At 45.3% G+C, this 18,643-nt stretch overlaps 2 protein-coding genes across 5 annotated transcripts in view; both read right to left on the reverse strand.

Moving 5' to 3' along the window:
• Positions 1-18,643, reverse strand: part of LOC115403871 (interferon-induced protein 44-like) — a 391,401-nt gene that overhangs the window by 175,728 nt on the left and 197,030 nt on the right. The window lies entirely within an intron of this gene.
• LOC115403851 (uncharacterized) overlaps positions 1-18,643 on the reverse strand; it is a 244,366-nt gene that overhangs the window by 15,147 nt on the left and 210,576 nt on the right. For all 4 annotated transcript variants that reach the window (XM_030112857.1, XM_030112858.1, XM_030112859.1 and 1 more), the window contains 5 exons: positions 4,922-5,019; positions 4,589-4,781; positions 4,429-4,462; positions 4,092-4,329; positions 3,638-3,790 (listed from right to left, as the gene is read on the reverse strand). In XM_030112857.1, the coding sequence (XP_029968717.1) occupies positions 3,638-3,790; positions 4,092-4,329; positions 4,429-4,462; positions 4,589-4,781; positions 4,922-5,019 (716 nt within the window). The remainder of the gene's footprint in view (positions 1-3,637; positions 3,791-4,091; positions 4,330-4,428; positions 4,463-4,588; positions 4,782-4,921; positions 5,020-18,643) is intronic.

Raw genomic sequence — 18,643 nt, forward strand, 5'->3', positions numbered from 1 at the left:
TTTTACACCAGCACGGTCTGCGTGAGTGGGTTGTCCATGGCAATGGGCTACTAGTGTAATATGTTTGAAGTAATTCCAGAGGCGTTTTGGGAGTGAAAGGATGTTTATTCCCAAGAGCAGGCATCCAAAAACGTGCATCAGTCAAAAACACACAACACAATGTGGCTTCCGTAGCTCCAGCTTAGACTGCATAGACCTATAGACATAGATCTCTAGATGTATGTATCTAGACACGCGCGCTCCTCTCAACTACGCCAAGTAGTAAATTCAAACGAAACATTTATCTGCATATATGACAACTAGGCCCTGTCTTCATTATTTTCAATGGGACCCGCTCCAAGCCGCGTGGAAAAATAGACGGACCAGAACACTGGCAAAAGCCTCTTGTGTGACCAGTTTGTGAGCAGACATGAGCTCAATGCATGTATAGAAAGCCTAGCTGACACGAGATGTGTGTTTATGCCATTGGTTTCAATGGGACGCCGCGCACAGCCCGCTGAAGTCCGCGCAGAAAAATAGACTTGATTTCTATTTAGAAATCGCCGCACGGATTTGAACGGGCCATGCGCGGAGCCTGCGTGTTCCCCGTGCGTGCAGTGTGAAAGGGCTGATCTGTTTGCATGCAGTTCTGACTTTTCCACGCAGACACCGTGCAAACCCGGACAGATCCGTGCCCGCACAGCCGCGTATGTGTGAATGAGGCCTGAGAGTCAGCTAGTCTTGATGCAGAGCATATTGCCGGACTGAGACAAATAATAATAATATAACAATAATAATACATTTTATTTCACAGCGCCTTTCTAGGCAGCCAAGGACGCTTTACAAAAGATTAAAACACATTACAAATAAAAACAACAGAAAACATAACACAGTGAATTAAAAGAAAGAGTGAGCTTACAAATGATAGGCTGATTGAAACAGATGAGTTTTGAGTCTGGATTTGAACTGAGGTAGAGAAACAATGTTTTTGGATGTCTGGTGAGAGAGAGTTCCAGAGTTGGGGGGCAGAGCGGCTGAATGCTCTGCTCCCCATGGTGCTGAGGAGGAGAGAGGAGGAAGACCTGAGGGAGCGTGAGGGGGTGGCGACATGTATGAGATCAGACAGATGGGGTGGTGAGGTTGTGACATCATGTGGAGTTAGAAACTGTCTCGTGGGCAGACATGGAGTGGTCAGGCACTCACTGACAGATGATTAAAAGACTATAAATCAAGGTTGTTTGTGGCTAACCGTTAACCGCTAACCACCAACTGACTGCTGGGGCAGGACTTCCGGTTTCAGTCTACACTAATCAAATGTGCCGGATTTCTTCTGTGTGTATGGTCAATGTTCATTTTGGTTGACAGTGGCCCAGTTTACATGGGTGATTTTTCAATCCGATTGTAAACAATCATATTAAATGGAGTGTATTCATGGACGGCATACAAAGTGATCCACGATGAATCCTTGTTTACAAGGACCCTGGTTGAAGTGGATTGTACAGCGTCCTGTGACATGCACACAAAGTCTCACGAGGAACTTTCAGGTCTTTAGCTCTGCAGCAGCAGTCCTCAGAGCCGAGCAGAGTGTTTTCATTCATTCATTCATTCATTTTCCACCGCTTCTCCCGTTCGGGGTCGCAGGTGGCTGGAGCCAATCCCAGCTGCTGTGGGCGAAGGCGGAACCGAGGACCTTCTTGCTGTGAGGTACGAGCGCTAACCACTGCACCATTGTGTGGCCAGAGTGTTTTTATCTGATATCTGCTCAAATAATGTCCCAAAATCTGCATGATATGCTGCTGAAGGAGCGGCTGCTCTCCTGGCTGGAGCACCGCTGTGCTGAGTGGCACGTCTCAGTGTGTGCTCGGCTCCGCATGTCGATGTTTCGAATTAACTGGTGCCCGTGTTAACTTGTGACCATAACATGACTGAAACATGTAGTCATTCTGGCGATCGTCGGTTATCGAAAGTTGCAGTGAGTGTATACGTTTAAAGTCTTTTGTGAGTCTTACTTTAGCAACTGCTGTAATCAACAGGTGTTTACACAGACCTCCGCCGTCATTCGTTAACACAGGAACCAGTTAATCCATAACACCAGCCGGTGATTGCTCGTATTCTGCTTATTCTGCATATGCTGCTATTCAGCTCTTTATACAACTCGCTGTTGCGCGATCTGGTTCCTTCTCACCTCTGCAATGTTTTTTCTGTCAGGGTTTTTTTATTAAAAAAGTGTTTTTCAACCACCGTGGTGTTCTTCTGCTGGTGTTTTGACTGTGGTGCTTCCCATTTACTGCACACGTCACATGTCACCACATATGAGGGAACGCATGCGTGAAACAAACATTCCCCCAGTTCAATCCGCTCCGCTGTCAGGCTCATTTATAAGGGACACGGAGCGGATTGTCGATCGGCGTAGACCACCTCATACAATAAGCTCCAAAATACAATCCGCTCCGAGTGAAGTGGATCCACTCGGTCGTTCACATGACATATTTTACAATCCGCTCCACGTATAATCCGCTTATATGTGGTCCATGTAAACGTGCCTAGTGCCTCCAGAGCACCTTCAGACACTCTTGGTATGAAAAGTAGCCTTGACGTCTACCAACCACGGGCTGCAGGCTGAAGCATTAAAGTTAATTACCTGGATAGAAGCAATCAGACACTCAACTATCTTCAATGGCATTCCTCCACATGTTGGTGTGTTCATGGCTTTTAATCTAAATATGAATCAAACCATGTGAACTGCAAAATATAGTTGAAGGTAGGATGTAGTCATACTGATCTACTCCACAGATCTCCCGAATGTTTTCATGCTACTGAACCTTTAGAACACGGTCCAGCTTGTCTTGATACTGTCCATCCCATAAGAGGCATGCTTTAAGTAGGAAGGGGCATGTGCAATCTGATTTTAGAGTTATGTGCTCAGTGTTTACGTTGTCCACTTTTGATTTAACAGAAGAAATGCTCATATGTGAACTCCTGACCTGTTATTTGCCATAGGTTGAGGATGAAGACAATTGTCTTCACATAATGCACCCCACCAAAACAAACAAAAAAAAAAAAAACCAAAAAAAAAAAAAAAAAAAAAAAAAAAAAATATATATATATATATATATATATATATATATATATATATATAGTATAAATACTGTTTCAAGAAGGAAATATGCTGTGGAGGGGGATGAACATACTTGATCTGTTTTGTTTTCATATAGCCTATATACTTTTCCCTGTACAGCTGCTTCAGCCAAAGGAATTTTGAATGTCAAGCTAGTAGCCTAGCTGAAGCTACATCCAGGAGAGGGAACGGCCACATTTTGAATTTCAGTCTAAAAACATATAATATTCAATGTTGACTGCTGTCTTTAATAACTTCAATCTTTAATAACACAATGGGCTACATCTAATTTTACTATCAGCACTTCAGTACGAATTTTTAAATAGCTACTTGCAAAACTTAAGTACAGAAAATGTTGAATACTTTAGTACTTCCACTTAAGAATGGAGCTACAAGAACACTTCAGCTGCTACTCAAGTAACAGAGTATTTGTACGTTTACTTGAGTCTTGGTCTCTAATACTTTACACATATAAGTGCTCACTGATTTATTTTTTATTGACTAAAGCCTGAGGGAAATTCATTGATGCAGTTATCTTACCTTATATCCTTCTTTGACATTTCCCATCAAGATCAGTTTGATGTCTTTGATATGTACCCCTCCCCTGATGCTCTTCTCAATGCCCATGGTGTCACTCAAGATGAAGGGATAAAAGGTTCCACGCTTTCCTTTCCGGATGTTATGACTTTTGTACTGCAAGTTAAAAAGTCATATTGTCAACAAGATCCCAAGACAAGGCAATGTTACCATCTGCTCTCAGGTTAAGTCCGCTTCTCAGTTTCAGGCCAGCTGTTTTTCTGTGTGCAATTGTCCTGTTTTTTTCTTTTTTCTTTTTTCTGTAATCAGTTGAAGTGCTCTCCTCCAACTGAAGACAGTGTCAAAACAACTGGGAAGACGTTCTCCATCTTTACACAAATATTGAACCGTACAAAATAATTACAAAGTGAATGAATACAAATTAAAAATTTCAATAGATTCAGAAGTATTTCCATACCTGTTTGGTAAAGCTGCCATCATAGACAGTGGCTGCCAATGCTCGAGTTGTGATTTTCCCTCGCAGAGCGCTTTCAACAGAGTTGATGAAACTGGATTTCCCAGAGCCTGGTGGTCCAATCAGCAGAACTCTGAGATGTTGGCCTTCTTTTTCAGGCTGATAATTCTGAACAAATTCATGCTGGGCTTTATCACTGGTCAGAAAGAAGGTTGATTTGGTCAAAGTATGCAAATGTATTCTGCAAAGGGTCCACATATTTGATGAGGCATTATCCAACAGTGTTAGAGACAAGAAGACAAACAGAAAATATTAGATTCACGATGCTCTGAATGCTCACCCAAACTTGATCTTTCTCCATGGTTCCCGCAAAGCTAAAAGGGCAAAGGCAATGTTATACTGATTTCTCAATAATCACATTTTTAATTGGCGTTGTGTCATTATTCTTTCATTATTTTCATTTGAAATCAAACATTTCACTTTATTTTCAAGTGTATTACTAGGAGATGGTGGAGGAGTGGGAGGATCAAGTGGGTTGTCATTCAAGAAGTCTTCTCCGTAGTCAATGATCTTTCTCAATGCACTCAGAATCACTGTGTCCATCGCATCATCCGTTTCAATTTCTGAAGTGTAGTTCTTCACCGGGACGATGCAGTTCATTGGAATGCCCAGCAAAATACTCACTATTTCCATCTAAGTTTAAACATATCAAAAAAATAGAAGATAAGATATTTGTATGTTGTTGTTTACATGCTGTTGTAATTTACTTTAATAACCTCAGCCATCTGTCACTGATGCAAACACTCTTGATGAGCTCATAAATTGTAAAATACCTGTTTTTCAATGTACTTGCTCTGGCAGACTTTCTTTAGATCTTTTTTGACTTCAGGACAGGCTTCAACTTTGGTGAGGACTGCTATAAGTGGGATTCCTGACAAGAAAGAGCAGAAAATAATAGTTCAAGGATTTCAAATTCAAAATGTTAATAACAATCATCTCAAAACCTTCCCACCATACACCATGAGACGAGAGACCATGTTGTGCATTGCCCCTGACTTTCACTGGAAAGTTCAAGATTCAAGTCCAGGTGTGGACGAACATAATCAACTGAGGATATTTATATAAGACCCCCAATGCTGTGACAGCTGGACTACTGGAACAAGGGTGGACATGACGGGACTGAAGGAATGCTAATATATAAGCAATTCCAGAGAGGTGATATAAATGCAGAGAAACCTAAAACCACAATCAAAATTAAGAAAGATCTAGTCGTGTAGTGTTATAACATTCATTGACACCCCTACTGTCACAACTACAGATCAAGATAATACAACAACAATGCCATGGCAAAGGAGACCAGTGCACCAAGTCAGGGGGATGTCCACAATCACAGACTGGGTACCAAGCCCTCATCAATATGAACAGCTTTAATGAAAGAGCAGTTGAGAAGGAAGGTTATGTGCAAACTAGAAACCTGGGGCTTCAATGAATACCAAACCTGAGTTGTAAAGTACCTTCAGATGATTTGCTAATAGATGTGAATAATGCCCTGAACACAACACCTATGACAATAATCAATGAAACCAACCCGCTGATACACAGTACAGCAGTCATTCGGGGTAGGGAGATTATTTATTTGGGTTGCCAAACAATTTTGGAAAAACAAATAATTTTAAATGACATTACTTCAGACAGGAAGTTGTTTTGTTGTTGTTTCTGATTCAGTGTTTGTTTGGCAATATAGACGTAAATTGCACAACGGCGAGTTATTCAAATGACTCAATGGCTCAAATGGCTCAATGACAGGCTAAAAGTTGACTTCCCGCGATTGAATGAGTGGCATGCTACTGGGCTGAGTAGCCAGGTAGCGTTGCGGGCGGAGAATCTGTTGCCCTCTCTCCACGTGCTGACCCCTAACGTCTGGGTGCCACTTTAGGCATAATGGTCTGATAGACAAACTATGAACCTCACTCATGTGTTTCAAAAATGTAGTCTTGCTCACAGGGAGGCTGACACAAGCCATCCAGCACTTAGTGTCGGTCCCATGGTGGGGCCTGTGGGGCTCTCGGAGGGTGAAGCATCAGAGCCCCCTTGAGAAAGTCGACACCAGGACGTCACTCCCAACTCTGCCATCACAACTCACAACACAGCCAGACTGATATTGCTGCCACATACACCCTCAGAGTAGATGGAGGGTGACTTCTCTCCAGAGGAACCTGTAAGAATCCAAGACTGCAGGAAGCAAGCAAAGCACGGGGTCCTCCCTGCAGATGCTGCACCACTTCCAGTTTTTCCTCCATCGGTTTGGCTCATTTCTTGAAACCGAAATTACATTTTCAAAACTGGAAGATCAATTAGCAAAACGATCAACACCATTGTTCACTTGCAAAATCTCATATCTCTCCCAAAACTGTTCACGCGTGTTTAAAAGCAACATTTCTTTCCCATATAAATAGTCAGAGCCTCCAAAATGCAAAGATCCTTCTCAACAGCTTTGGCTCATTTCTCCAAACAGACCGGACGTTCTCAATTATCTTGGTTCCCTTGTCAAAAACAACCTGGATGGTTCACCTTTCAAAGATCAGATCTCTTCCAAAACAGTTCACTCAGGTGGCAAAGCTACATTTCTTTCTCAAACAAATGGTCAGTACCCTCAAAATGCTTTGTCCTTTTGGCATCATGTGAGCACTGAAAGTCAAAATGTTTAGATGTTTTGTCATTAAGGCAGAGGACCATTGAAATAACCCTCATCTACCTTTCAGTCTGAGCCCAGTCCTTCAGTCACTATGGTTCCTGTGATCGTTTTTATTTTCTTCTTTGGGTTGTTTAGCTAACAGAAAATATATTATATAAGAAAATGAAGAAAAAAGGCATTTTATAGTAAGAAGAACCTTCATGTTTTAATTCACATATTGCTCTCATACTTGCAAGGAAACTGTTATAATTTTTATTCACACACAAAGTAGCTTCCATCCATCAGGGTTCAACATACTGTAAAATAAACACAAAGAAACAAAAAAAGGAAAATTGTCTGTAGCCCACAGTGCTGTAAATGAAGCTTGAGTTTCACAGCTCACTTCTTCACTGACTCCTCCTGACTGTCCTCCTCACTGTCATACAAACAGATCCATGTCTGTTATTCATGGTATTGCAGTTTGTTCTTGACTAATTTTGGGAGTTGAACAGATGATTTTGCATGTGGTGATTGTTACAATGAAATTATGAGAATCAGTCAGTTTAGATAAACATGATCTATTCACTTTGAAATTGTACTAAATCTTGCTGTACTTCTTGTTGTAAATCTTGCTGTGTTTAAGTACATGCCTAATGTCTCAGAACATCTTCGTAAATGATTAAGACATTTCCAGTGTGATGAAATGAATGAGAAATGCCATTCTGTTGTGAGCAGTTACAGCGTAGCTTGGAGATTTGTCCATGTTGTTTGACTTTGTACAGCTGCTCAGCAGCAAATCGGGCCTTCCAGTAGTCAATCGTATAAGCGAAACCAGTAAGGTCCACTGCGAGAGAGTCAGCAAAGCACAGGAAACAATGCCCGAGCTGGCCAGAAAAGTAAAACCAGCAACAGCATGTGGCCCTCCTGACAAATTCTCCGAGGTGTGTCAGATCCGAGGAAGTGGTGAAAAGGTGTAACGAAGGCCCTCTAGCCAACGGTGCACCAGTGTGTCTTGTCCCAGAGGCTAGTGGTTCAGGGAGATCCAAACAGACAATGGGTCGGTTCCTATGAAGCGAGACCAAATTTTGTCGTGGTGCAACGGATCATCACTGATCCGTGATCCGTTCGGATCAACGTCATCGGTTTGGCACATACGTGACCTGCGGATCGATTTCTAAAAAAAAAAAAAAAAAAAAAAAGATAAAGTTGTGCTCAGTCCGCACACAGCTTGTGGCAAGCGGAGAAAGGAGGAGAGTAGACATAGCGAGCGGAGGAAAGGAGGAGCTTGAAAGCCCCGCGACACTTAAATTCCCTGCATTTTGGTTTCCCTGTCAAATATGACAACGAAGGAAAGAGGTCAGTGGGCAAAACCGCGACGGTGTGAGTCGGCACTGTGGCATAAAAAAGCCATATAAAAGTGGAAACACATCGAGCATGTCCGCACATTTGAAGCGACACCACAGCATTTAAGCAGCCTCTCCCTGCGCAGTCTGACCGGTCAGGTTCTTTCATTCTCCTTGTTTGAAAGAAGATGTCTTCTTATGTTTACCTTTGAGTTTTGTTTTACTAATGGTCTTTTGAACCAGCCTTTTTATGTTGCTGTTGCACTTTAAATTGATTTTTGGTTCATTTTTGTATTTTAAATGAAGGAGATATTAGTATACATTGCACTTTAAGTTGTTTTTCAATAACAGTTATGTTAAAAAGAAGCTATTATGCCTTGTGCACTACTTTTATATATTTGAATTCAGTGGTGGGCCGTCAGGGCCTGCAAAGCCTTCTCTGCTGGCCTAAAAAGTATCTGAATTACAGACTGATGTAAATTATATTTTGTCCATAAATAAATAATAAATGATTCCAAACGGTATGTTCCAGTTCCTTTCATAGTTCTCCCGTGGTTGCGCTGCTTCCAGACATGTTTTTTTCATATTAAATCATTTAAATAATCAGATTTCAGGCATCATCTGTTGCTAGGGTCAAAGAAATCTGCCGAGGCCTTCACTGTCTGTTCCTGATGGCGCAGTAAAGTAAAGTGAAGCGTCAAACAGACAGCTGCTTCAACCAATCAGACAGTTGCTTCAACCAATCAGACAGTTGCTTCAACCGATCAGATTTCAAGTTGGCGACTCAGCGCCTTCTAGCTAGCGTACACCAACAACAGCAGATCCAGGCCTTCTGATTTACATTCACCAAGAGATACAGTAGGGGGCGGTATGCACCTAAGTTGTTGGTCACCTACCTCAATTATTCCAAAGAAGAAGAAGAAGACCTGAAGAGAAATAAAACTTAAGCTGGACTTTCAGCCCTGGCTTTATGGAACTGAAACGCACGGATAATCTATATGACAGAGCAATTGAACTCTTTTTGAGGAAGGAAAGGAGGATGTATTTTGTTTTCAAATAATCGGGATTTTGGTGAGTAAAATGTTCCTCTTTTCCTCAATAATATTGCTGTTTTATTAAGTTGTTTATGCTCATTGTATGTGCACAGATGTAGTAGGAGAATTGTGCACTTCAGCAAAGGCATTTATTCTGGCTGCACAAGTATCTATCTGCTGTGCAACAACTCTTTATGTGCATATCTGCATAATAAGATTTTTTTTTTTGTAGACAAAATAGTTATTGAGAGGTGGATTGGTTCAGGCGGATCTGTTCTGAAGGCCTTAGGGTGAAATGCACGGTCCGCCAGTGTTTAAATTTAATAATTTAAAGGTATAATGGATGATGTTTTAGCCAATGAATGGCGTGATGCGAGTGTCAACTATTGGTCCTCCGACATGTCAATCACGCTGAAGAAATGGTTGCGTCACGCCGTCAAGCGTGCTCGTAGGAGCAGCAGAGCCAGTAGGATGGTCTGGCGCATGCGCGTTTTTCAAAAAGCGAGTAACAGACATTTGGCTTCGACTTTTTTGAGAAAATCATCCATTGTACCTTTAAGTTTCTAATAAACAGACAAAACAATTTTTTTTTTTTTTTTTTTTTTGCTTTTTGCCGATCCGAAAAATGATCCGATCCATGACTCTTGATCCGCGGACCGATCCGATCCGTGAGTTTAGTGATCCGTTTCACCACTAAAATTTTGTGTACTGATTCAAAAGATTAAAGATTCAAAAATATTTATTGTATCCTTAGGTAAATTCAGTTTACAGTGAGTGAGTCTTCCCATTTTATAACCCACACCTAAAAACAACACAAGACAAGACAAGACAAAGTGACCACAGTGCTACAGCTAAAACCAAGGAGATAGCCCCAATAAAACCATAAATAATCAATAAATAATGAATAAATAAACAATAAAAATGGCTGAAAATATGTCAGAACCCACGAGATAAAGAAGTGCCATCCATGAGATTAAGACGAGAGAAACCATTATATTTCAGTTCCTCTCATTTGTTTAAAGCACAGATTGCTGCTGGTACAAAGCTGCTTTTAAAACGTTTAGTTTTACAGGCAGGTACCCTGAACCTCCGGCCTGAAGGGAGCAGCTGAAATTCACTGTTAAGAGGGTGGGAGTCATCACTGCTGCCAATTGGAGGCACCACTCTCCTGGTGGAAGATTTTGACAGGAGAGGGAGTCCACCTAGGGACATTGAGTCCGAGTGGACCCTGTTCTCCACCTCCATTGTCGAAGCAGCTGCTCAGAGCTGTGGTCGTAAGGTCTCCGGTGCCTGTCGTGGGGAACTCCCAAACCCGGTGGTGGACACCGGACATAAGGGCTGCCATCAAGCTGAAGAAGGAGTCCTATTGAGCCTTTTTGGTTCATGGGACTCCCGAAGCAGCTGACAGGTACCGGCAGGCCAAGTAAATTGCAGTCCGAGTGGACGTGGAGGCAAAAACTCGGGTCTGGGAGGAGTTCAGGAGGCCGTGGAGGAGGACTACCAGTAGACCTGGAAGAAAACCGTCCGGCGCCTCAGGAAGGGAAAGCAGGTCTCCACTAACACTGTTTACAGTGGAGGTGGAGAGCTGCTGACTTCAACTGGGAATATTGTTAGACGGTGGAAGGAATACTTCGAGGACCTCCTCAATCCCGTTGCCATGTCTTCCGTGGAGGAAGCAGAGGCTGAGGTCTCAGAATCTGACCCACCCATCACTTGAGCTGAAGTCAACAAGGTGGTTGGTAAGCTCCTCGGTGGCAAGACACCGGGGTGGATGAGATTTGCCCTGAGTACCTTAAAGGATGTATAGAGGATTTTCCATGGAAAGAGAAATCCAGTGACAGTTAGTCCTTTTTGAAATGCTGCACATGCGTGACCCACACCCCCTCCTCCTCTGCTCTCTATGGAGGAACGCCTCCTCCTTACACAGAAAGTAGCATGTAGCAACTTAGCATCATAGCGCTAACACATAGCTACCAACGTGTCCTTTTGAACAACACAAAACAGAGCGAATATGAGTAAAATCCTGCACTTGCGCCAAATCCTGTACGTGAGCCGACCCTGCTCTCGGGTGGATCAGAAGAGGACAGGGGGAGGTTTCTGTGGAGCTGCATGACTGGAGCAGATACTCGGAGCTCACGGCTGATCTGTGTGCGCGCTGCAGCATGCAGGCGTAAACAAACCAACCCCCTCCTCCTCTTACTCTCCGGACTTTTTCATATAAGTCTTGTTTTAAGATTAAAACATACATTTTCGCTAAATGGCAGCACGTTGCAGCTATAATTAAAGGTGCTGTAGGCAGGATTTTGCTAGTCAATGCTAATTTTTCTGTGCTTTCTTTGGATTAAATGTTAGAGTATCCATTGATAATCCTTTAGGAGTGTAGCATAATTGCACTACTGCGAGGGCACAGCGTTTCCATCTGTCTCTGTTCTGAGCTGAAAAGGAATCTCAAAAGCTCCAGGTATCTTTGACCAATCAGAAGAGCCCATGAGACTTTAACCATGATTGGTTCAGGGGCGTCCCACAAGAGCGACGTTCTTGTAGGAGGGGCTTAACTTGCGTAAGGGTGTGATGTCAGAGAAAACAGGACAGGATTGGCTGTGCTGGGTTTCAAATCGCCATCTTAGATGGGTCAAATCACCATCTTGCTTAGGTAACCTTAAGCAAGATGGCAGAGATGCCGAATCCTGCCTACAGCACCTTTAAGAAAAATTGTCTTAAGTCTACAGGTGAAAAGGTGTTGATAGCGGCAGCAGAGCCTAGCATGAGTGGTAGAGCGCGTGAGGGAGGGGGGTACGAAAAGGGCGTAGGAGCCTGACAGCTGCGCTACAAATGTAAAGAGGTTGATTGACATGTTAGAAAACCAATAGATAACGAGGCTGCCTCGTTATTGATTGACTAAAGTAATGTTGGTTTTACAACGTCCAGAGTTGATTGTTTGTTTTTTTTTGATCACGATAAAAACAAGGCTGCTACAGCTTAATAACGCCAGTTTTTAGCTTTAATTCATTTTTGTTAGTAATAAAGATCTTCTATACAACCTTTAAAGCCCAATCCCATTTCTCTTTCCAGCCCTCCCCCTTGGCCCTACCCCTTAGCCCTGCCCCTATGAAACTGAGTGCTAAGGGGTACGGCAATTGTTTGCCGAAGAAGAATGTTTTTCTTACATTTTAAAACTTTATTAGTTGACAAAATACTGACATTTATTAATCTCTTTCGTTGCGGACGCCACCATCTTGCCGATCTTTGAAGGCTTTCTGAGAAATCTGTCATCCAGTAGTGGCCGGTGGCGAGGGGCGCTTGTTTTGTTCGCCTGGACCGTGACTTGTGGGCAGGGTTAGTTCACTTCCGCATTGGCGGGATCAATCGCGGGAGCGCTCGTTTCCCACCCGCGCATTCCAGAAACGATCGCTCCCGCGATTGATCCCGCCAATGCGGAAGTGAATTAACCCCGCCCACCAGTCATGTTCTAGGCTGACGGAACAAGCACCCCTTGCTATCGGCCGCCACTTAATCATACCCCTCTGTTTGAAGTGTGCCTCTCGAGAATCTCCTTTTAGAGGGGTGACTGGCCCTCCTTCTTGGCCCGACCCCTTTGTCATAATGACAATTTGGACACTCCTACCCCTACACGTGAACGCGCAAAATGAGGGGAAGGGCCAAGGGGGAGGGCTAAGGGGTGAAATGGGATTCAGCCTAAGTCTCTGGATGTGCAGGGACTGTCTTGGTTGACACGTCTCTGCAACATCGCGTGGCGGTCGGGGACGGTGCCTCTGGAATTGGCAGACTGGCGTGGTGGTCCCTTTGTTTAAAAAGGGGGACCGGAGGGTGTACTCAAACTATAGCGGGATCAGACTCCTTAGCCTCCCCGGGAAAGTCTATGCCAGGGTACTGGAGAGAAGAATTTGACCGATAGTCAAACCTCGGATTCAGGAGGAACAATGCGGTTTTCGTCCTGGTCGTGGAACACTGCACACACTCTATACGCTCCATATGGTGCTCAAGAGTTCGTGGGAGTTTGCCCAACCAGTCCACATGTGTTTTGTGGATTTGGAGAAGGCATTCGACCGCGTCCCTCATGGTGTCTTGTGGGGGGTGCTCCAGGAATATGGAGTCCGGAGCCCTTTTTTAAGAGTCGTCCAGTCTCTGTATGACCGGAGTAGGAGTCTGGTCCGCATTGCCGGCAGGAAGTCAAACCTGTTCAAGGTGCATGTTGGACTCCGGCAGGGCTGCCCTTTGTTACCAGTTCTGTTCATCATTTTTATGGACAGAATTTCTTGGCGCAGCCAGGGGCCAAAGGGGGTCCGGTTTGGTAGCCACAGGATTTCGTCTCTGCTTTTTTGCAGATGATGTTGTCCTGTTGGCTTCATCGAACCTAGACCTACAGCATGCACTGGGGCGGTTCACAGCCGAGTGTGAAGCGACAGGGATGAGGATCAGCACCTCCAAATCTGAGGCTATGGTTCTCTACTGGAAGAAGGTGGTCTGTCCTCTCCAGGTTGGTGGAGAGACCCTGGCCCAAGTGGAGGAGTTTAAGTATCTTGGGGTCTTGTTCACAAGTGAGGGACGGATGGAGGTGAGACTGACAGGTGGATCGGTGCAGCGGCTGCAGTGATACAGTCATTGTATCAGTCTGTTGTGGTGGAGAGGGAGCTGAGCCGAAAGGCAAAGCTCACGATTTACCGGTCATTCTACGTTCCCACCCTCACCTATGGTCATGAGCTTTGGGTCATGACCGAAAGGACAAGATCCTGGATACAAGAGGCTGAAATGAGTTTCGTTCATAGGGTGGCCAGGTGCTCCCTTAGAGACAGGAGCTCAGTCACCAAGGAGGAGCTCGGAGTAGAGCCGCTACTCCTCCACATCGAGAGGAGCCAGCTGAGGTGGCTCAGGCATCTGTTTAAGATGCCTCCTGGACACCTGTCCTACCAGAAGGAGACCCCGGGGAAGACCCAGGACGTCCTGGAGAGACTATGTCTCGCGGCTGGCATGGGAATGCCTTGGGATCCTCTCAGAAGAGCTGGAGGACGTGTCTGGGGACAGGGAAGTCTGGGCATGCCTACTGAGACTGCTGCCCCCACGACCCGACCCCGGATAGGCGGTAGAAAATGGATGGATGGAGGAAGTCTACTTGCAAGTTCAGGCCCCTGCAAATACAGGACCAGCAACCTGGTCCGACAGATCACAGCCCACCTGTGACTATGCTGGGAGGCCTGCAACAACTTGACGGACCTGGTGCAGAACTGCTGGTTGATGCGGAAGACGGCAAAAGTGTAGTCTGGCCGTATGAGTGTGTACCTTCCTCTCGGATATGGCCAAGAAGTGTTTGAGGGCCATGTTTACTGCTTGCAGCTCCAGTATGCAGATGTGATCTGCCAGGCACAGCACAGACCACTATCCCCAAACTGCCCTGTGTCGTCAGATGGTGCCCCACCTAGAGGGACTGGCAACCATGGTGACAGTCTCTTGTCAGGCCAGGAGGCACTGCTGCGGCACTGTGAGCTTCTGGCGATGGTGCCACTTGGCATCCAAGCAGAATCTATTCAACCATTCCCTTCAGGAAAGCAATAACTTCAGGCTCAGAGATGTCAGTCTCTGCCCCTCCAGCTCCTAGGGGCCCCAGAGGGGCACTGGAAGGACCCACAGTTTGGGGTCACCTGAATGGTCAGTATCATTAAAGCTTGGCTGAAGCTATGTCCAGGAGATAGAGGGGCCGCCCAGTGGCCCCCTTGCCCTCCTGCCCTCCTGGTAGAGATGCCATGCACTAGGAGCGGGGGGCACGAATGCTGCATTCACCGTCCACAGCCCAAAACTGATGCCAACAATGTCACTCAGTAAACAGGGTCAGTGCCAAACAGCCGGGGGAAGGACGTAACACAGGTCAGAACAACGGTCGTGTGATAAGCTGAGGGAAGGGGGCAAATACACAGCATACACTGGAAAAAAAAAACCCAAAAAAATGGCAGCAACCATCACTAGCAGCAGCAAGCAAACACTGGCCATGCAGCTCAGGGTCACAGTAGGGTCGGTGGTTGGCAAAAGCCCAAATGCAGCTTCACAAACAGCGGAAACACTGGCCATATTATCAACCAGTCCAGAATTGTTACTTCTATTTTTGAAGCTGGGCGAGGGCTCCTCCACATGGTATATTTAACACCGACCATGTCACTAACAGCCGCATTCGTCATGTGAACAAGCCTGGGGGGAGCAAGGCCACTGCCCTCTGTCACTCAACAAGAATAATAATAGATTCATCAACCTTACTGTCTGCCAGGAGGTTACGAATGTAATCTCTCATTCGAAGAAGACGCCACAGCGGCGGCAATCCGCCGTAGGTGAAGGAGAAAACAGGGTAGCTACTGTTGCAGCCTTTGGAAGGCTCCAACCAACACGGTGGCAAGGCTTCCAGCAGACGGAGCTTTATGATGCTGCATAGGCTCATCCTGTTATCTTCAAACTGTATGCGAACTGCACATGAGAAGAAAAAGAGGAGCTAAACCTGGGATAACATTAATACCTTTCTAGGGTCATCCAGGGGTCACAAGTGACGTTGTTGGTATGCATACTTGAACTGCACATGCGAGAAGGGGAACATCAAATGCTTTCAGCACCACCTTCTGGTGGTCAGGAAGGATGAAATAGAACTGTCATTTTAGACTGAGTTTTATTATGAGGGAAAAGTGATGACCTTGTCCATCAAAATGACTGACAACAAAAGAAGATTACTGTCAGTGTGTTTATTTGCGTCTGACTCCATGGCTTCAAACTTCTTTTTTCATTTATATCCAATCTGCTTTATCAAACTGTCCATAATGACATCTGGTAGCACATGGTGAATCTTCCCTTAAAGTAGTGGTCCCCAAACTACGGCTCACGGGCTGGATACTGCCCGCCTCCACATTTGCTCTCCCCCTTCCTGAGAAAATCCTAGAGTCATGCCGGGCTCATAGTGGATTCATTTCGGCTCCGGTCTGGACACCGCAACTAATCAGTCATCATTAAAATTACTGCAGCAGCTCACACGAGCCATGGTGCAGGGGATGTAGTCAAATCAGCCCAAATCCAAGTCGGCCACAAGCCAAGTCGGCCCATAGCCAATTTGACCCCATCCAAACTTGCAGATGGGGCTCTCAAGGAGCCGAGTTGGTCGGGGCTGACTTGACTGTAAGCTGCTGACCAACTCAGCTCAAAGCCTCTTTTTTATCACGATTTGCACAGTTTTTTCGTGCCATCTGCTCCGCTGCTCCCCACGTAGCATGCGGGCGGGTGGGCGGCCAGCTGGGCTGTGCAGCCGCGCGCTGTGCTCCCAAGTTGGGAGATTGGAGGACAAATTGTGTGATTATGGTGACTGACAGGTTAAAGGTGGATAATGTGCCTAAAGCTTCATGTTTGCTGTTCTGTTTGAACCGACTAGCTTAGCTACAAGCAAGCAGGGGCTGTTTGCTCATGTGACCGGTCCCCAAGGCATTCTGGGAATCGTAGTGCAAACAACACAAGACTATAAATCATGGTTGTTAGTGGTTAGCTGTTAGCTGCTACCACTCGCTATTGTGGGACTTCCGTGTTATGCCCCCACCAATCAAATGAGCTGGATTTCTCCTTCTGCCTGTCTGGTCAGTGCTCATTTTGGCTGACAGTGCCCCCAATTGAGCAGCTGCTATAATTACCTCTGCCAAGGGGGTTATGTAATCATGTCGGTTTGTTGGTTGGTTGGTTGGTTGGTTGGTTAATTTGTTAGCAACATTACGGAAAAAGTTATGGATGGATTGCAATGAAACTTTCTGGAAAGGTGGGTCTTGGGCTAACTTACAATCTATTAAATTTTGGTGATGATCCGGATCACTGTCTGGATCTAGGAATTTTTAAAATGATTCTTTATGATTTGTCAGCCCGCCGACAGGTGGGGACAAACGCCTGGTCCACACAGGACGCGCCGCATGCGGAAGCGGCAGTGCCGCGTACCGGGTTTCAGATCGGCGCCCCTGTTAACCTATCTGACGGTTCATACAAGAGGCGCGGGGAAGTGCCGCGCACGTAGCGGCTCGCGCCGTGGACCGCGGCCGCTCCGCTCCTCTCTATTTTCTCCGCGAGCCGCGCGCGCCGTGCACCGCCAGTTGTAAAGCTGGACAGAGCAGATCACACCTCACAGGAAGTCGGGAACGGAAAATACGAGAGAATCCGGTCAATGTTCAAATTACACTGAAGTAAAACAGCATAAATTATGTTGCTTTTCGGTTTTCCTTTTCAGATAAACACACACACACACACACACACACACACAGGGAGAGAGGGCGTGAGGGCGAGAGAGAGAAGCACCGCAAGCCGCAGTGCTCTGCTCCGATCACACCCCCAATCACAATGTTGCTTTATTATATATGGTGTTCTTATTGTTGTTGGTGACTGATTTTAGCTGTGACGGAGGTCTGCGCTCTCTGAGTGCCAATTTCTAGTTTATGACTAAAACTGGACTAAAACCCATTTGGTTTTCGTCGACTAAATCTAGACTAAAACTTTGAAGTGTAGAAATGATAAAATGTGACTAAACTAATAAGCATTTCATCCAAAAGACTAAGACTAAAACTAAATCAAAATAGGCTGCCAAAAACAACACTGATTTGGAGACATCCACTGTATTTTCTGGCTTCTCAAATAGAATAAAGAATGACTTAATCGAAGCGGTCGGTGATGTCATTAGGAACGACATTAAAAAGGAGATCAGTGCAGCCCCAGTTGTTGCTGTAGAAGTAGATGAGACCACAGATGTCACAAACCTAGCTCAGATTTTGGCCATGTTATGGTATATGGCTACATCTGAAGCGGGCTGTGAGATGAAGGAGGTGTTTTGGGGCTTTGATGATGTGAGTGAGGACAGACACGCTCCTGCCATGGCTGAGTACGTCCTGGGAGTGTTGGAGAAGTACGACTGTACTGACAAGCTTGTAGCTCAGACATATGATGGGGCCGCTGTAATTGCCTCAGAGCTTAATGGTGCGCAAGCTAAGTTAAAGAAAAAGTGCCCAAAGCCATGTTTACGCACTGTTACGCACACAAGCTGAACTTGGTGCTCTTGCATTCAGTAAAGTGCATGCCCAAATGTAGCACGTTTTTTAAAACAGCTGAGGAACTTGCATCATTTTTCAGCAAATCCACCAAACGCACTCACCTGCTTGATGATGTTGTCAAGTGCCGTTTACCAAGAGCAGCACCTATGAGATGGAGCTCCAACTCTAGGTTGCTGCAGACAATAAGCATGCACCAAAATGATCTGCGCACGCTATTTCATGTCATTATGGAAAATCCGTACAGCTGGGATAATGACACGCTGAGGATGGCAGCAGGTTACGATTGGTGGCTGTCAAAAGCATCAACCTGCTTTCTCCTGATGGCGTATGAGGACATTTTCAATTAAACTGACGCACTTTTTAGAGTGCTGCAAAACAAAGGCATGGATATTGAATACTGTCGTGCGCGCATCCGCGACACCGTTGCAGCTCTCGAGCGCCT

This window comes from Salarias fasciatus, chromosome 17 (assembly GCF_902148845.1).
Source record: "Salarias fasciatus chromosome 17, fSalaFa1.1, whole genome shotgun sequence".
Taxonomy (NCBI): domain Eukaryota; kingdom Metazoa; phylum Chordata; class Actinopteri; order Blenniiformes; family Blenniidae; genus Salarias; species Salarias fasciatus.